Source organism: Pelobates fuscus, chromosome 3 (genome assembly GCF_036172605.1).
Source record: "Pelobates fuscus isolate aPelFus1 chromosome 3, aPelFus1.pri, whole genome shotgun sequence".
NCBI lineage: Eukaryota > Metazoa > Chordata > Amphibia > Anura > Pelobatidae > Pelobates > Pelobates fuscus.
In genome coordinates this window covers 284,582,308-284,597,291 of record NC_086319.1, presented here as the reverse complement: position 1 = coordinate 284,597,291, position 14,984 = coordinate 284,582,308, and the positions used below count along the sequence as shown (strand labels likewise).

Here is a 14,984-nt window from a genome sequence, read left to right as displayed (position 1 = left end):
GACGCTAGGAATAAAAAGGTTGAGAATAAAGATCATTTAGAGGGTTAGGGGGAGCACTCATTCATTAACCAAGGTATATTAATGTTCTGGATGTATTATTAGAGTTTTATTTACTACAATAATATAATTCCAAATACTTTTTTTAGATTATAAAAAACTATAAAAATAAATAAATAAGTCACCTGTCTGAATCCTTGCCAGTATTCTTTGTGCTTATGAGATACTGACACAGTTTAAGGGAGCTATGGGGCAGTATATCACTTAAAGGGACACTCCACTACCCAAATACAAAACAAACAAAATTGATTGTTTTATAGATATACCCCAAATGAAAACATGCATGCATTGAATAATGCATTTTTGTATTGGAATTTTATCTAAAAACAGCTTTTAAAACCTGTAGATCTCCTGTCTACAAGCAAGGATTTGTTGTCTGCTAGAAAAGCCAGAGGTGTAGGACCATTCTAATTAAAATTTTTGCAATAATTAAAAAAAAAAGAAAAAAAAAAAAGGAGGACTTTACACAAAGCTAAAGTGCTTTAGGGGTCTGGGATGTCCCTTTAAAGTGAACATGGTCAGTTTCAATTTAATTAACATGGATGAAATGAGGACTTGAGTTCTTTACATTCCTCTTTCTGAATTTCATCCAACATAGCCCTTAAGTATTTATTTTACACAAGTATCCCTAAAAACACTGCAATATAAAATGCTAGGCCAACAACCTAATTAAGAGTTGATGATCTCCAGGTCACTGTTTCTTTAAATCCAGAATTATGTCAGCTGTACAGAGTAGTTTCCAGGTGTGCTGAGAGTGCATGTTTGTAATTGGCATTTATAAAATGATCTGTCTAACAAGTTTGACAGATAACATTCCATTGCTCTGTTCTGATATATCTTCCAAGGTAGTAATTAAGAGACCAATTCTCACATGTTTATCCATAGCATTAATGGTGAGATCATAACTGGTGTCAGACAAAGTTCTCAGATTGTATGGCATTAAAAAAGTACAAAAATCATCAATAATAATGACCCCAAAACAAAATCCAACACCAAATACATTGATGTTTAATAAGTGATCCCAGAAAATAAATGTTATTATAATTGGACTGTGATTCTTCCATAGAGTGAAACTTTAAATTCTGATGTAAAACACTAATAAAGGTTATCTAAGGCATCTGAAGTCAACCTTAAAATGAAAGAGAATAATCCAACTCAGATCAACAGGTTGTAAATTAGGGATAATGTTCAAATTCAGACGGGCTAATCCAAATTTGAGATTATAATCTCTGGTGTAAAAATAGTAAAGCCAAGCAATAAAATTGCAGGTAAGAGGATAAATGTACTGCATTTCCAATGTAGGAAGTGACACTTCTATTTTTGAATGCAACACTTAGATAACGCAAAAAAAAATAAAAAAATGTAAATGATAAAAAGGTACATTTTGTAATTTACTAAAACTTCTCATTCTGCTCTACAAGTTTCTTTTCTTTACCCGTATTTTTTTTGCCCTCTGACTGTAACAAAGAACTGTGCCACCAAGATCCCCACCCCCTCACCCCACTAGACCACCTAGCAACACACATCCACACTGCTTTGAAATGCCTGAGAACTGTTACTTTTCCCTATCCTACATATAGGTCAAGCCAAAAAGGCATGTAGTGCTACTTTCCCCCAACATTTGTCATTCTAGTTATTAGTAAGAATGAAAAACAGGGATTTTAACTGGATACCTTTGTTAAATGAGTTGTAACTGGAGAGAGAAAAAAAAAAAAAAAACACTGCTAGGGTTTAAAAAAAAATCAGATATTTAAAGAGACATACATTGCTTGCAGGTATAAAAACTGGATGGTCACTAAAATAAGGACTGGCACCAATTCTGATTTGGACAGTCTGTATCCCTCCAGCTATGGTTTATCTCCCATTGTCCTCAGGCTCTACAAGACCATTTCTTGTTTCATGTAACTGTAATTTAGTGGCAGTTTTCTTGTACCCCAATTATTAAGCAAAAATGTAACATACCTGGAGGATTTCATGTTAATACAGCCCTGTGGAGCACAGAACAGTATTTGACCTGAGGACAACTTACCACTTCTCCTAGTTGGTCCATTACTTTGTATAGTACAATTCTAAGAATGTCAGTTTCACATGTATAACATAAGAGTCCATGAACTGACCCTTTATAAGGGACCATAATGTACAGCACACCTACTAGTGTGTAGGGGTTTTGAAGGGGTTACTGTATATGGGCCTCAATGGTGTCACCTATACTTTACGAGCAGCTATTCTAATGTGCTCTGAGGTGTGGAGCCTGAAGGTGGAATTTTTCGGAATCTAGACAGCTCACGCCCACTCCAGTGACTCAAACCGGCACACACCATCTCATGCTCTCATTCCCAAAGAGGGGCGTTGTCTCTATATCAGATTCTCCCTCCTCCCCTCCTGTCAGACACGTGCTGGATGGCAAGAGAGACCTGTAAGTGGTTCATAGCGTTCTGTCACAGGAATGCAGGGTAATAAGTGCATGCATACACAAATAACATGTCATCACCCACTTGCAATGTTAATAACTAAACATGTGTTTGTTAAACCTTGTGCTGTCAGTGGGTCATCGCTCGACTATGGTCAGGTGTTGTATGGCTAATTGTATGGCTGCACGAGCCTATAATGGGTAAATTATACGTTTAAGTTTTATGTATTTATTTATTTTCTTTTGCAATTTTCCTTTGGTCTCCCCATGGTATTAGATGCGGTTTGGGGAAAACAGAAAAACGGACAGCACAGTGGAAGTCTGGAAAGTTTCAAGTTGTTATAGCAAAGAGGTAGCCTTTAAAATAGACACTCTGTGGAGTAGATGACTGTGACAGCCTTCCTATAATCAGGATGAGTATCTCCGCCATGCATCCCTTCTCTTCTGGGACAGAGTAGCCAAAGTGATTAGAGCTCATCCCAATCATCAGCCAAGGCTTGATGAAGGGGAAAACAGGTCTATCTTTATCGTAAAACACACAGGGGTCATTAAAAAACAATGTATTGCACAATCTGGCACATTGGCGTCTGGGACATAACTCTGGACTTTATTAACTACCAGACACCAGGGCGCCCAACAATAATAACCCCAAAACTATGAATACCCATACAGTTAACGCCAAGTGTCTTACATCACCGCATAGCTCTGATCAAGGGGTACACACAGTGTGAAAAGCACTTGGATCAGAGATGTCTTACCCGAGTAATCACAGGTTAAAGTTTAATGTGGATGCAACCATTCTCTGATCCGATTTAGCGTTCCGGCTGATTTACGGGTAAGTTCTGGTCTCTGAGAATTGCTTATTGGAGCCCTAAAGAAGGGAGCTTCGAAGTCCTTGGTGTCGCCGTGACAGTGCAGCAGTGGCTACTGGAGGTATCCCTAGGGGGGCAATGTAAACACTACTTTTTCTCTGAAGGGAATTCCTGCAGGGAATGAATATACTCACCAGAACAACTACATTAAGCTATAATTGTTCTGTTGACTATAGAGTCCTTTAAATACATGGCACATCTATAGAGGAAATGAAAAGATTGTATTTGCATATCATTGCTTCAAACTAGAACTATATGCTGCCGATGGGAGACAAACTGGATGAATCTAAAACTAGCTTGCCAGCATTCCAATAGAATGCTGCCTTCAGAAATATTGATAAACATCTATCAGTTCAGTCAATAGATATCTATGCCAACACCCAAAAAAGTTAGCTCATCACTGTTCTACAAGCTTACAGGTTGAGTCTCACATGTTGAGTTATATGATCAGCTATTATATATGTTCAACAATAAATATGCTCATATATTATAAGGACTACCAGACAGTCACTAGAGGAGTTTGACTCCGTGAAATGATGCTGGACGTCCTCCTGCTTAGCAGGAGGACATCCAGTGTCAGAGAAAACACCATAGGAAAGCATTAAGGCAATGGGTATGGCCTAATGTGCATACGACACTCGTCGCCCATAATAGAATGTGTGGAACCAGTTATGTGAATAAAGTGTTATTTAACCCTTTACAACGTTAGCAGGGATCTGGAATACATCTTTGTATTCCCAACACTAAAGTGTTCCATTAACTCATCTGTGTGTAGAAAATATAAACAGCATTTCTGGATGCAGTTCTTAAAGAAATAATATTTCAGCAGGAATGCAAACATATTACTAACACTAGTGTTAAATGGCTATTTAGGCATTGGCATAACTACCACGGTTGCAGGGGTCACTGGGGCTTGCGGTCCCGGCAGGAGGGAAGCGATTTGCTGTACTGCTCCCCTCCTGCCCTCCTGCCCCGTTTAGCGAGACCAAGTGGGGAGGAAATGAGACACATTGAGGGGCTGGGGGAGGGGGGGATGAGACACAGGGGGGGGGGATGAGACACAGAGGGGAGGGTATGAGACATTTGGGAAGGGAATGAGACAAATGAAGAGGCTTGGGGGAGGGAAAGAGATGGATGGGCTGGGGAGGAGGTAATGAGGCACATTGAGGGGCTGGGGGAGGGGGGGATGAGACACAGAGGGGGGGGAATGAGACACAGAGGCGAGGGTATGAGACAAATGAAGAGGCTTGGGGGAGGGAAAGAGATGGATGGGCTGGGGAGGAGGTAATGAGGCACATTGAGGGATTGTCGCACCGGGGCCTGGTGGCTTCTAGTTACGCCTCTCTATTTAGGTGTCCGGCTGCCCATCTGTGGAAAAATAAGGTATTCAAACTCACCTTTTCTCCCACGCGTGCTGGTAGTCAGTGGAATATCCCATGTGACTGCTTCACTTATAAAATATTGTTACAGGATTGCTTATCTTAAAGCAGCACGGGGTTTATGAATAAACTAGTTGAAATCGATACATAAAAGATCTCTGTACAAAACTATTAGTCACAGGATGATCACAGAGTGGGTGTCATGTATATGTGGGGTAGGGAATGCATGAGATGTTTAATAGATCTGGCTTCATATATATATTGATATTTCTTTTTTATTCAAGCCACCTATTTAAACCGTTCGTTAAAAACCCTGCTTGTGTCACTGCTTTAAAGAGAAAAGACTATGCCTACCAATATGAAACATCCGGCTTCTAATATTTGGAACATATTGCACAGCAATGCATCTTAAGTTAAATTCTGTTGTGGTCTTTTCTTTTGACTGAATACCTGTTGTGAATAATATATTTTGCGCTGTTCACTCACTTTCATAGTTCCGTATCAGCTCAATGGAAATCTTCCACCACATCATTCTACTCCCCAATTAGTGGCAGATTGCGGACGAGAAATACAGGGTGGGCCAAAATTCATAGTAGGATTTAACAGGTAAATAACTTATTTTTTAGTAGGTGATTTTTTTTGTTGTTTTTGCAGGTAGATATTATAACTGAGTCTTGGGAGATGTATCATGGTAATTTCATGAAGGAAAAAATAAAAATATAGTTTAATTTGATTTTCAAAACCGAGACAACTGTTCAACAAGTGAAAATTTCAAGAAATTCACAGATTAATTGGCCGCCATGTTGCCCAACCTCTCAGCTCCCGATTACTTCCTGTGGGGATATCTGAAGGAGCAGGTGTTCATGAGCAAACCGCGTACAGTTGAGCATCTCAAGGAGAATATCTGTGCAGAAATTCAAGTGCTAGAGCCTCAAACATTAACTAATGCTATAAACAATGCAATTGAAAGAGCCTGATGTTACGAGGTGGCAAATGGAGCTAATTTAAAAGATGTCATCTTCTGTACCTAGTCAAACATACACGTTAAGCATTTATTATATGCAATATCACTGAAATTGGTTTATTAATAAAAAAAAAAAGTAATTGACTCTTCAAATTCTACTCTGAATTATATATATATATATATATATATATATATATACACACTTGGATTTATAACGTAGATTATTTTGTATTTATTTGTTGCTCTATATAAAACAAAGTCCCATGAACTGTCAACAGCCATCAATATACAAACATTTATATACTCAAGCAGAGATGTTTAAAAATAAAATAGATTTTTACAGTTTACAGTAATGTGCAACCTATAAACAGGTCACTGTTAACAAATCCATTGTCTATATGAGGGCCACCCTTCTTCATTTTACATTACTGCTGTAACCTCACTAACACATCACCCTCCACCCCATGTTATTGGCCACCTCTTGTAAAACCCAGCCTGCTCTGCGTGGATGTCAGAAACCTTAAGCTCTTTCCTATAAAATCCTGGAGTCATCCTCTAGTTAACCCTTATGTGCCACTGACCTTTGGACATATACATCAATTATTACCAGTTATCCATAAACGTGGCCTGCTCGCATTCTAAAGATAGACAGAGAGACATAGTCCGTCTAGACCAGGGGTAGGCAACCTTCGGCTCTACAGATGTTTTGGACTACATCTCCCATAATGCTTTTACAGCCATATTGCTGGCAAAGCATCAAGGGAGATGTAGTCCACAACATCTGTAGAGCCGAAGGTTGCCTACCCCTGGTCTAGACCATCTGTGATTCCTATGCTGCTGTCTGTACATTGTAAAGCAATTTGTTGAGTATGTTTTACTGGTTCCAACTCTCAAAGAAACTACAGTATTTGGGAACCAACATTGGATGCAACAGTTTGTTCAAGCAAGGGTAGGGTGCCAGAGAAATAGGTATGCACTGAAAACTATAATTATCCTAAAATGTTGCTATTTATAGAATAAAAATGGTAACTCATACAGCTGAACGAAGGGTTTTCACTTTGACGAATATGTACATACAATACATTTCTATGTATTTTTTAATTAAGCCAACAAAAACAATACAAACAAAGCACAACTGTGTCAATGTTTCTGCGAATGTTCGTTACTATCTCTTTAATTCCATGAAGTGCCCTGCGTACTCAGAGGTGTCACCTATCTTTCCTATGCGAGGGAAGCACATTAGGCTTCCCTTGTTAACCACACAGACTCATTATAAGTTCCGTCTCTAAAGAAATTGAGAGGAATGATGACATCACTGTGTGGGTTTGGAGACCACAAGAAAAAAAAAAAAAAGAAAAAGAAATCACACACTTTTTAAAGTTTAGCTTTGGTAATAATTAATCTTTCATTTAAAAAGAAAAATGAATTTAGTTGTCAGGAACAAACCTGTACTGCAGCGCTACGGAATCCGTTGGCGCTATATAAATGGCAATAATAATAATAATAATTAATAATAATAATAAATTGCGACCTTCCATCTGTTAGTGAGCCATAATCTCCACTATCCTCAGACATGTTAAAGAGATTGTGGATGATTAAAAGTTTTAGTCACATATAATGTTGGAAAATAGCAATCTTACTTTAAAGAATACTTTTACTGTAAAATTGGACTATAGTAAGTGGGTTTTTCGAAGCGTAAAGACTGCTCAGATAAGACACCTACTAGTTAGCCTACGGAAGGCGTTCTTCTGCAGCAAATCTCAGTGTTGATGTCATCACCAATCACCATGGAAGTGACTGGACTATCCCAGTCTATACCCAAACTCCCATTTACTTAAATGTAAAAAAAAATGAAATAGTGAACAAAATGATAAATGCATGCAAAGTGCAAGTGGTTCTTGTTCTATTTTTTTCTCACTTGAAGTACAACTGGTTTCTTTCTCAGGTCATGCATTGTTGCAGGACTGCATGCGTTAATGAGGTTCTGTCCAGAATGATTGTGCCATTTTTAATATTGCCAAATTAAAAAAACAAAACAAAACAGACAGAGCCGCACCTTTTGTGTCATCCTCCTTTGTGTGAGTCACAGAAATGGGAGCAAGGATATACATTTATTGTGCTGTGTCCAAGTGCTGGCACTAATACACAGAAGCAGTTATCTAAAGGAAGGGAACCCAAGCCCCCTAACTCTTATACCTACCGTGGAACATGCACATAATATTAGGACAAGATACATGATATAAGATACAACAATTCCCATATTTGGGGTGAGAGAATGCAGGAGATAGGGCACTGTTACTGAAGTAGTATGATTAGAAGCTATGGGGCACTCTTGCTGAAGTAGTATGATTAGGGGCTATAGGGCACTCTTGCTGAAGTAGTATGATTAGGAGCTATAGGGTACTCTTGCTGAAGTAGTATGATTAGGAGCTTTAGGGCACTCTTGCTGAAGTAGTATGATTAGGAGCTATAGTGCACTCTTGCTGAAGTAGTATGATTAGGAGCTATAGGGCACTCTTGCTGAAGTAGTATGATTAGGAGCTATAGGGCACTCTTGCTGAAGTAGTATGATTAGGAGCTATAGGGCACTCTTGCTGAAGTAGTATGATTAGGAGCTATAGGGCACTCTTGCTGAAGTAGTATGATTAGGAGCTATAGGGCACTCTTGCTGAAGTGGTATGATTAGGAGCTATAGGGCACTCTTGCTGAAGTGGTATGATTAGGAGCTATAGGGCACTCTTGCTGAAGTGGTATGATTAGGAGCTATAGGGCACTCTTGCTGAAGTGGTATGATTAGGAGCTATAGGGCACTCTTGCTGAAGTGGTATGATTAGGAGCTATAGGGCACTCTTGCTGAAGTGGTATGATTAGGAGCTATAGGGCACTCTTGCTGAAGTGGTATGATTAGGAGCTATAGTGCACTCTTGCTGAAGTAGTATGATTAGGAGCTATAGGGCACTCTTGCTGAAGTAGTATGATTAGGAGCTATAGGGCACTCTTGCTGAAGTAGTATGATTAGGAGCTATAGGGCACTCTTGCTGAAGTAGTATGATTAGGAGCTATAGGGCACTCTTGCTGAAGTAGTATGATTAGGAGCTATAGGGCACTCTTGCTGAAGTAGTATGATTAGGAGCTATAGGGCACTCTTGCTGAAGTAGTATGATTAGGAGCTATAGGGCACTCTTGCTGAAGTGGTATGATTAGGAGCTATAGGGCACTCTTGCTGAAGTGGTATGATTAGGAGCTATAGGGCACTCTTGCTGAAGTGGTATGATTAGGAGCTATAGGGCACTCTTGCTGAAGTGGTATGATTAGGAGCTATAGGGCACTCTTGCTGAAGTAGTATGATTAGGAGCTATAGGGCACTCTTGCTGAAGTAGTATGATTAGGAGCTATAGGGCACTCTTGCTGAAGTAGTATGATTAGGAGCTATAGGGCACTCTTGCTGAAGTAGTATGATTAGGAGCTATAGGGCACTCTTGCTGAAGTAGTATGATTAGGAGCTATAGGGCACTCTTGCTGAAGTAGTATGATTAGGAGCTATAGGGCACTCTTGCTGAAGTAGTATGATTAGGAGCTATAGGGCACTCTTGCTGAAGTAGTATGATTAGGAGCTATAGGGCACTCTTGCTGAAGTAGTATGATTAGGAGCTATAGGGCACTCTTGCTGAAGTAGTATGATTAGGAGCTATAGGGCACTCTTGCTGAAGTAGTATGATTAGGAGCTATAGGGCACTCTTGCTGAAGTGGTATGATTAGGAGCTATAGGGCACTCTTGCTGAAGTGGTATGATTAGGAGCTATAGGGCACTCTTGCTGAAGTGGTATGATTAGGAGCTATAGGGCACTCTTGCTGAAGTGGTATGATAGGAGCTATAGGGCACTCTTGCTGAAGTGGTATGATTAGGAGCTATAGGGCACTCTTGCTGAAGTGGTATGATTAGGAGCTATAGGGCACTCTTGCTGAAGTGGTATGATTAGGAGCTATAGGGCACTCTTGCTGAAGTGGTATGATTAGGAGCTATAGGGCACTCTTGCTGAAGTAGTATGATTAGGAGCTATAGGGCACTCTTGCTGAAGTAGTATGATTAGGAGCCATAGGGCACTCTTGCTGAAGTAGTATGATTAGGAGCCATAGGGCACTCTTGCTGAAGTAGTATGATTAGGAGCCATAGGGCACTCTTGCTGAAGTAGTATGATTAGGAGCTATAAGGCACTCTTGCTGAAGTAGTATGATTAGGAGCTATAGGGCACTCTTGCTGAAGTAGTATGATTAGGAGCTACAGGACACTGTTATAGGAGAAATAGGGCACTCTTGCTAAAGCTGTATAAAGATGAGCTACAGGGCACTCTTAACAAGCCATTACAGGGAGGAACTATAGGACAATGTTACTGAAGTAATATGGGGGTAACGGCAAAACAAAATACAGGGAAAGGGTTTTCATAGAAGCTGGTCAGCTACAATATAGAACTAGGACATGTGTTATGGGACAAGGTTTGGGCCAAATTGTGATGTTAGTCTTCCAATAGATGTGGCCAAGGGCCATATTTAACAAAATCCTGGAAAGAGTGTAAAGTTAACCAAGGCAGTGAATGTGCTTGATTTCAATCTGCTGTGGAAAATACATTTGTTCTTTTAAATAGGAGTGAGGCTCTCTGTTCAAACGGTTTTGCTATACACACAATAATCAGGTTGTGTTTTGGTCCAGGCACCTAGCGCAGTACCCTTCCACACCCTCCCCACGTATCACGTACACATGAGTGTTGGAACCAGGTGTTGGGGTAATGAAAAAAAATCTCCCCAGAAAATCTGGGGTAGCTTTTAATATTATAATGGGACTGGGATTATTTGAAAAGCTGCCCCCCCCCCCCCCCAACACGGATTTTTGGGGGTTTCTACACCAATACATTTACAATTCCAAAACTTTAAAGATAAGTAACAGGGATCTTTCTTAATCACTCCCCAAGATGTTAATGGTCTACAACTCTTATAATTCAATTAAAAAGCAAAAGATGGCTAGAGAATCATGGGAGTTATAGTCCAGTAACACCTGGGAGTTGGAGTCTGAGGTGCCTGTCTGATAGTCAACAGCCATCACCTAGTTACAGCCTTTCTGTGATTTAAAAACAAGAAAATCCTGGCAATGCATTTTCAGAATCAAAAGGTAGATAAATCAAATCATGCTAATAAAGTAAAACCATGGCACTACAGAAGGCCTATAAAAAGCAACAATGTGGCCCGACAGTGGGGGGTCTACATTTAAGGAGTGGTGGCGAAAGGACAATTGATCAGCAAAACTTAAGTTGAGATCATTGAGAATAAGAAAATAACTCCGAAATATGCCTGCCAATGTTTTTTTCTTTTTCTCATTATGATACCATCAGACAATAGAACAATATGAGTGGACTGCCATTCCTTAACTCGCGTAACAAAATGTTCAGGATCTATATTGATTTACAAAATCCATTAAATCCTGGGAAGGGTGACATAAAAATAAATAAATAAATAAAAAAAATTCTCTTATCTGCCCACCACGTTTTCCTGTAGTGTTTTAGATGGCAAATAACAGAAGGATTAAAAAAATAAATAATAATAAACCATTAAATATATCACAATATTTAAAATTCTAGTGTATAAATAAAGCTGATTTCACATCACAGAGATGATTGACACATACAGTATAACTAAATTCACAGTTCTTATCTTACCAGACGCTTAGGCTACATCCATATCAAGTCACTATACCGTTCCTTGGATAGTGTGGTATGACACTATTTATATTTAGAGTATTAAGAATTTCTTGTTCTGTAGATGCCTCGTATCTGAATACGAAGTGTTTCATTGAAACCCAAGCTCTCTCCTGAGATTTTAGATGTTGGATAGAAACCAAACAACTGTCACCCCAGATTTGCACTAATTGAACCGGGTTTTAACAATGGACTCCAATATAGCGCCATGGAAAATGAGGTGAAAAAGACAAGTATTATTTTCTATGATTATAGTTTTAATCTTAAATCCGAACTGCACCATCAGTTTAGTTACAACATACGGCCTAATAAACCTGCACACTGACTCAATCCAGGAAGGGATATCAACAGGTAGGAGGCATTCACAAAAGGAGTGGAAAACCTGCATATAAAGAAACTAAAAAAAAAAGTATTCAAATTCTTAACAGTCTTGTGCATCAAGAGTGTGCAAAAAAACTTTAGGGGTCAGTCACTAAACACTGAACTGTGGTAAATTGAAGTAAGGGTTGTAAAAAGTAGGTAAACTTCAGAAAAGAAGGCAAAAATATATATATTTTTTTAAAAATCACAACTTGACTACTTTAGTCTTAAAATCTGCCAGATTTCGGTTTGATACAAGTTCAAAACTTAGTGAAGAACCGCAAATATATATATACACACACACACACACACACACACTCTCCCTCCCCCTTTTAATACATCTAAAAAACCCAGAAATAGTAATGAAACAGTGATTTCGACCCACTATTTTGTTTTCTCCATAGTATATAAATTAATGTCAGTCTTTCAGAAGTTGCTAAACAAATACAGTCAATACAAAACACACTTACTGAGGGTGTCTAGAGCCTATGGATTCGAGTTTTACCTGAGGCTGCATTATGTTTTGTCAAGGAATGTCAGTCCAGAGGCAAACAAAAACGAACATATTGAGGGGAATGTCTTGTTTACATAGACACAGAGGTGTTAATAATACCCAGTCACACAGGAAGAGCATTCGAGTAAAAGATGTTGCTGCTCAAACAAGAAATAAAATTCAAGAAAGAAAGTGGCATTAATGTGTTTAACCCTTTCATTGCCAGCTGTATTAATCACTCATATTGGATTGTAACTCGATTTATTGGCCCAGCACAGGTATCACAGTAAAATGTATTTAAATGAATAAGTATCTGATTGCACAATGATGCAGATTACCAGGGACATTATTATTATTATTATTATTATACCTTTTCAATAGTTTGAAATATATAGTCACCCATTAAATGTTTAACAGAAAAAAAAAAAAGTGTTTTTTTTTGTGTCTTAAAGACTGTCTTTTATAATTGATGCAGCACTAAAGGGGTTAAACCACAATGTGGTCCCATAATATTTTCAGTAGTGAGGTCAAGAATCCTGACACCATATAATCTAGGCTAGGGAAACGATTGATAATTTTTTTTTTTTTTTTTGAAGAGTGGTGTATGTTTGCAGTGGTAGTGAATTGATTAGGGTTTAATGAGAGGGAGTTACACAAGAGAGGTTCCTCAAGTAAGGTGACCTGACATACCTAAGATCAGCAGCATGATATCCCCTGCAGAAGAAAGCAGCATGTTCCTGTCTCCCAGCTGCTGTTTCTCAATGGCCAGTTGTAAAGGCGGCGACAGCCAAGTCCCAGAGGCTGGTAGGTGACAGTGTGACCCTTTTGGTGTTACCGATGTGACTCTCCAGGCGGAAATTGGGCTGACTCACCTTCTTCCCACAGAGTTACCGTGACAGCCTATTCAGTCATTGAATTTAAAGGCACAGGCAATCTTTTCCATGGGACAGTCAGTCCAAAGCAAGAATCACAATACAATTCAAACTGTGTGTGCACTCAAATGTAGCTCATTCATGTACATCATAGGAAGTGCATTAGCAGAAATATTAGCCGAATCTTCCTTTGTGTATCTATGACTTGTTAAAATAAATAGTGCAATATACACACCATGCTAAAACAAATATTCCTGGGGAGGGTAATCCTGTTTAGAATCAGTCACAATGACAGTCAGAATGGAATGTTTAAAAGCAGTCTTGAAGAGTGGACTGGGCAAAGTTCCTTATACGGGGACCAATTCTGTGTGTCCGAAAAACTCCCCAACTCTTTCAAGTCAGGCAGTCCGTGCGTTTCATTCCTCCTTTCAATGGTCTGGTGGATTTTTTTTTCTGAGTAATTTATCCTTTTTCCTCTTTCGATGTCTCCGGATCTAGGAACCTCCTTTCATGTTATGGTTTCTCCTGTCAGCTGGAGCTCTGGGCTGTAGGTGAGCTCTCCCTCCTCTGTGCTGGAGCTCTGGGCTGTAGGTGAGCTCTGCCTCTCCTGTCCTGGAGCTCTGGGCTGTAGGTGAACTCTGTCACTCCTGTCCTGGAGCTCTGGGCTGTAGGTGAGCTCTGCCTCTCCTGTCCTGGAGCTCTGGGCTGTAGGTGAGCTCTGCCTCTCCTGTGCTGGAGCTCTGGGCTGTAGGTGAGCTCTGCCTCTCCTGGAGCTCTGGGCTGTAGGTGAACTCTACCTCTCCTGTGCTGGAGCTCTGGGCTGTTCCTCTGCCTGTTTGTAGGTGAGTGTTAAAGTTTCCCTGTGATCTACAGAGCCGATCCCTTAGCCCCGCCCATTTCCTAGGCACACGCGTTTCATCCCTTGATGTGAGCTCTGTTATGATTTACTGTGTCAGAGAGCATACCACAGCCATACAGGCAGTATTGTGGATTGGGAGCGTGTTTACACACCCTGTACACCGTGCTGGCCAAGAGCTCCATGTGGAAGGGGGATGTACATCAGTTAAACTCACAGTTTGGGGGTAGATGTAAAAACGGTATATTTTAAAGAACACACCAAGCACATCGTGGTTATGGTGCACATGGTGGTTATGGTGCTTGGAATGTTCCTTTAATAATGCATCTGCAAATGCATAATACACAGAATTATATATACACAAACACACAAGTATCTATTTTGTATTTAATATTTTTTAAATCATTTTTAATATATATATATATATTTTAATATTTACACCACTGTTCGAGAATAGTGATACATCAAATTCATTTGTAGATTATCATTTTGCTTCAGAGTGGTAGAGAATGTATGGCGACTATCCTCTCACTTACCTAACCCAGCACTATTAAGGATGAATTTTAAACACTTCTGCAAAATCAGGTAAAAATGCCACTATGCATTAAAAAGGTATGCTGTGTAATTATTGCATCATTTATAATCCCTAACATCATTACGGCACCATTGTAGCTATATTATGATGCAGAGTACAGCAATGTACCCCATCTTGTACATTTTGGGGATTTAGGGAGAGGAAGTGTTTATGGTTAGGTGGTTTATGGTTAAGATAGGCATAGGATTAGAGGGTACCTGTTTTCAGGGTGCTGTGGACTACTAACTCATATAACTCCCAGTCAGGCCTTGCCTGACTAGCACTCATGGGAGTTACAGTTCATAGCATCTTGAAGGCAGATATCCTGAAGCCCCCTAACCTTAAAGGGTTATTCTAACTTTTTTTTTTCATTTATTATTTTAAAATAATATACTGGTCA

At 39.4% G+C, this 14,984-nt stretch overlaps 1 protein-coding gene across 2 annotated transcripts in view; it reads right to left on the bottom strand.

The window, feature by feature from the left end:
- Positions 1 to 13,978, bottom strand: part of TGFA (transforming growth factor alpha) — a 52,700-nt gene extending 38,722 nt beyond the window's left edge. For both annotated transcript variants that reach the window (XM_063445584.1, XM_063445585.1), the window contains exon 1: positions 12,973 to 13,978. In XM_063445584.1, the coding sequence (XP_063301654.1) occupies positions 12,973 to 13,015 (43 nt within the window). In that variant the 5' untranslated portion in view covers positions 13,016 to 13,978. The remainder of the gene's footprint in view (positions 1 to 12,972) is intronic.
- Between the last annotated feature and the right edge of the window lie 1,006 nt (positions 13,979 to 14,984).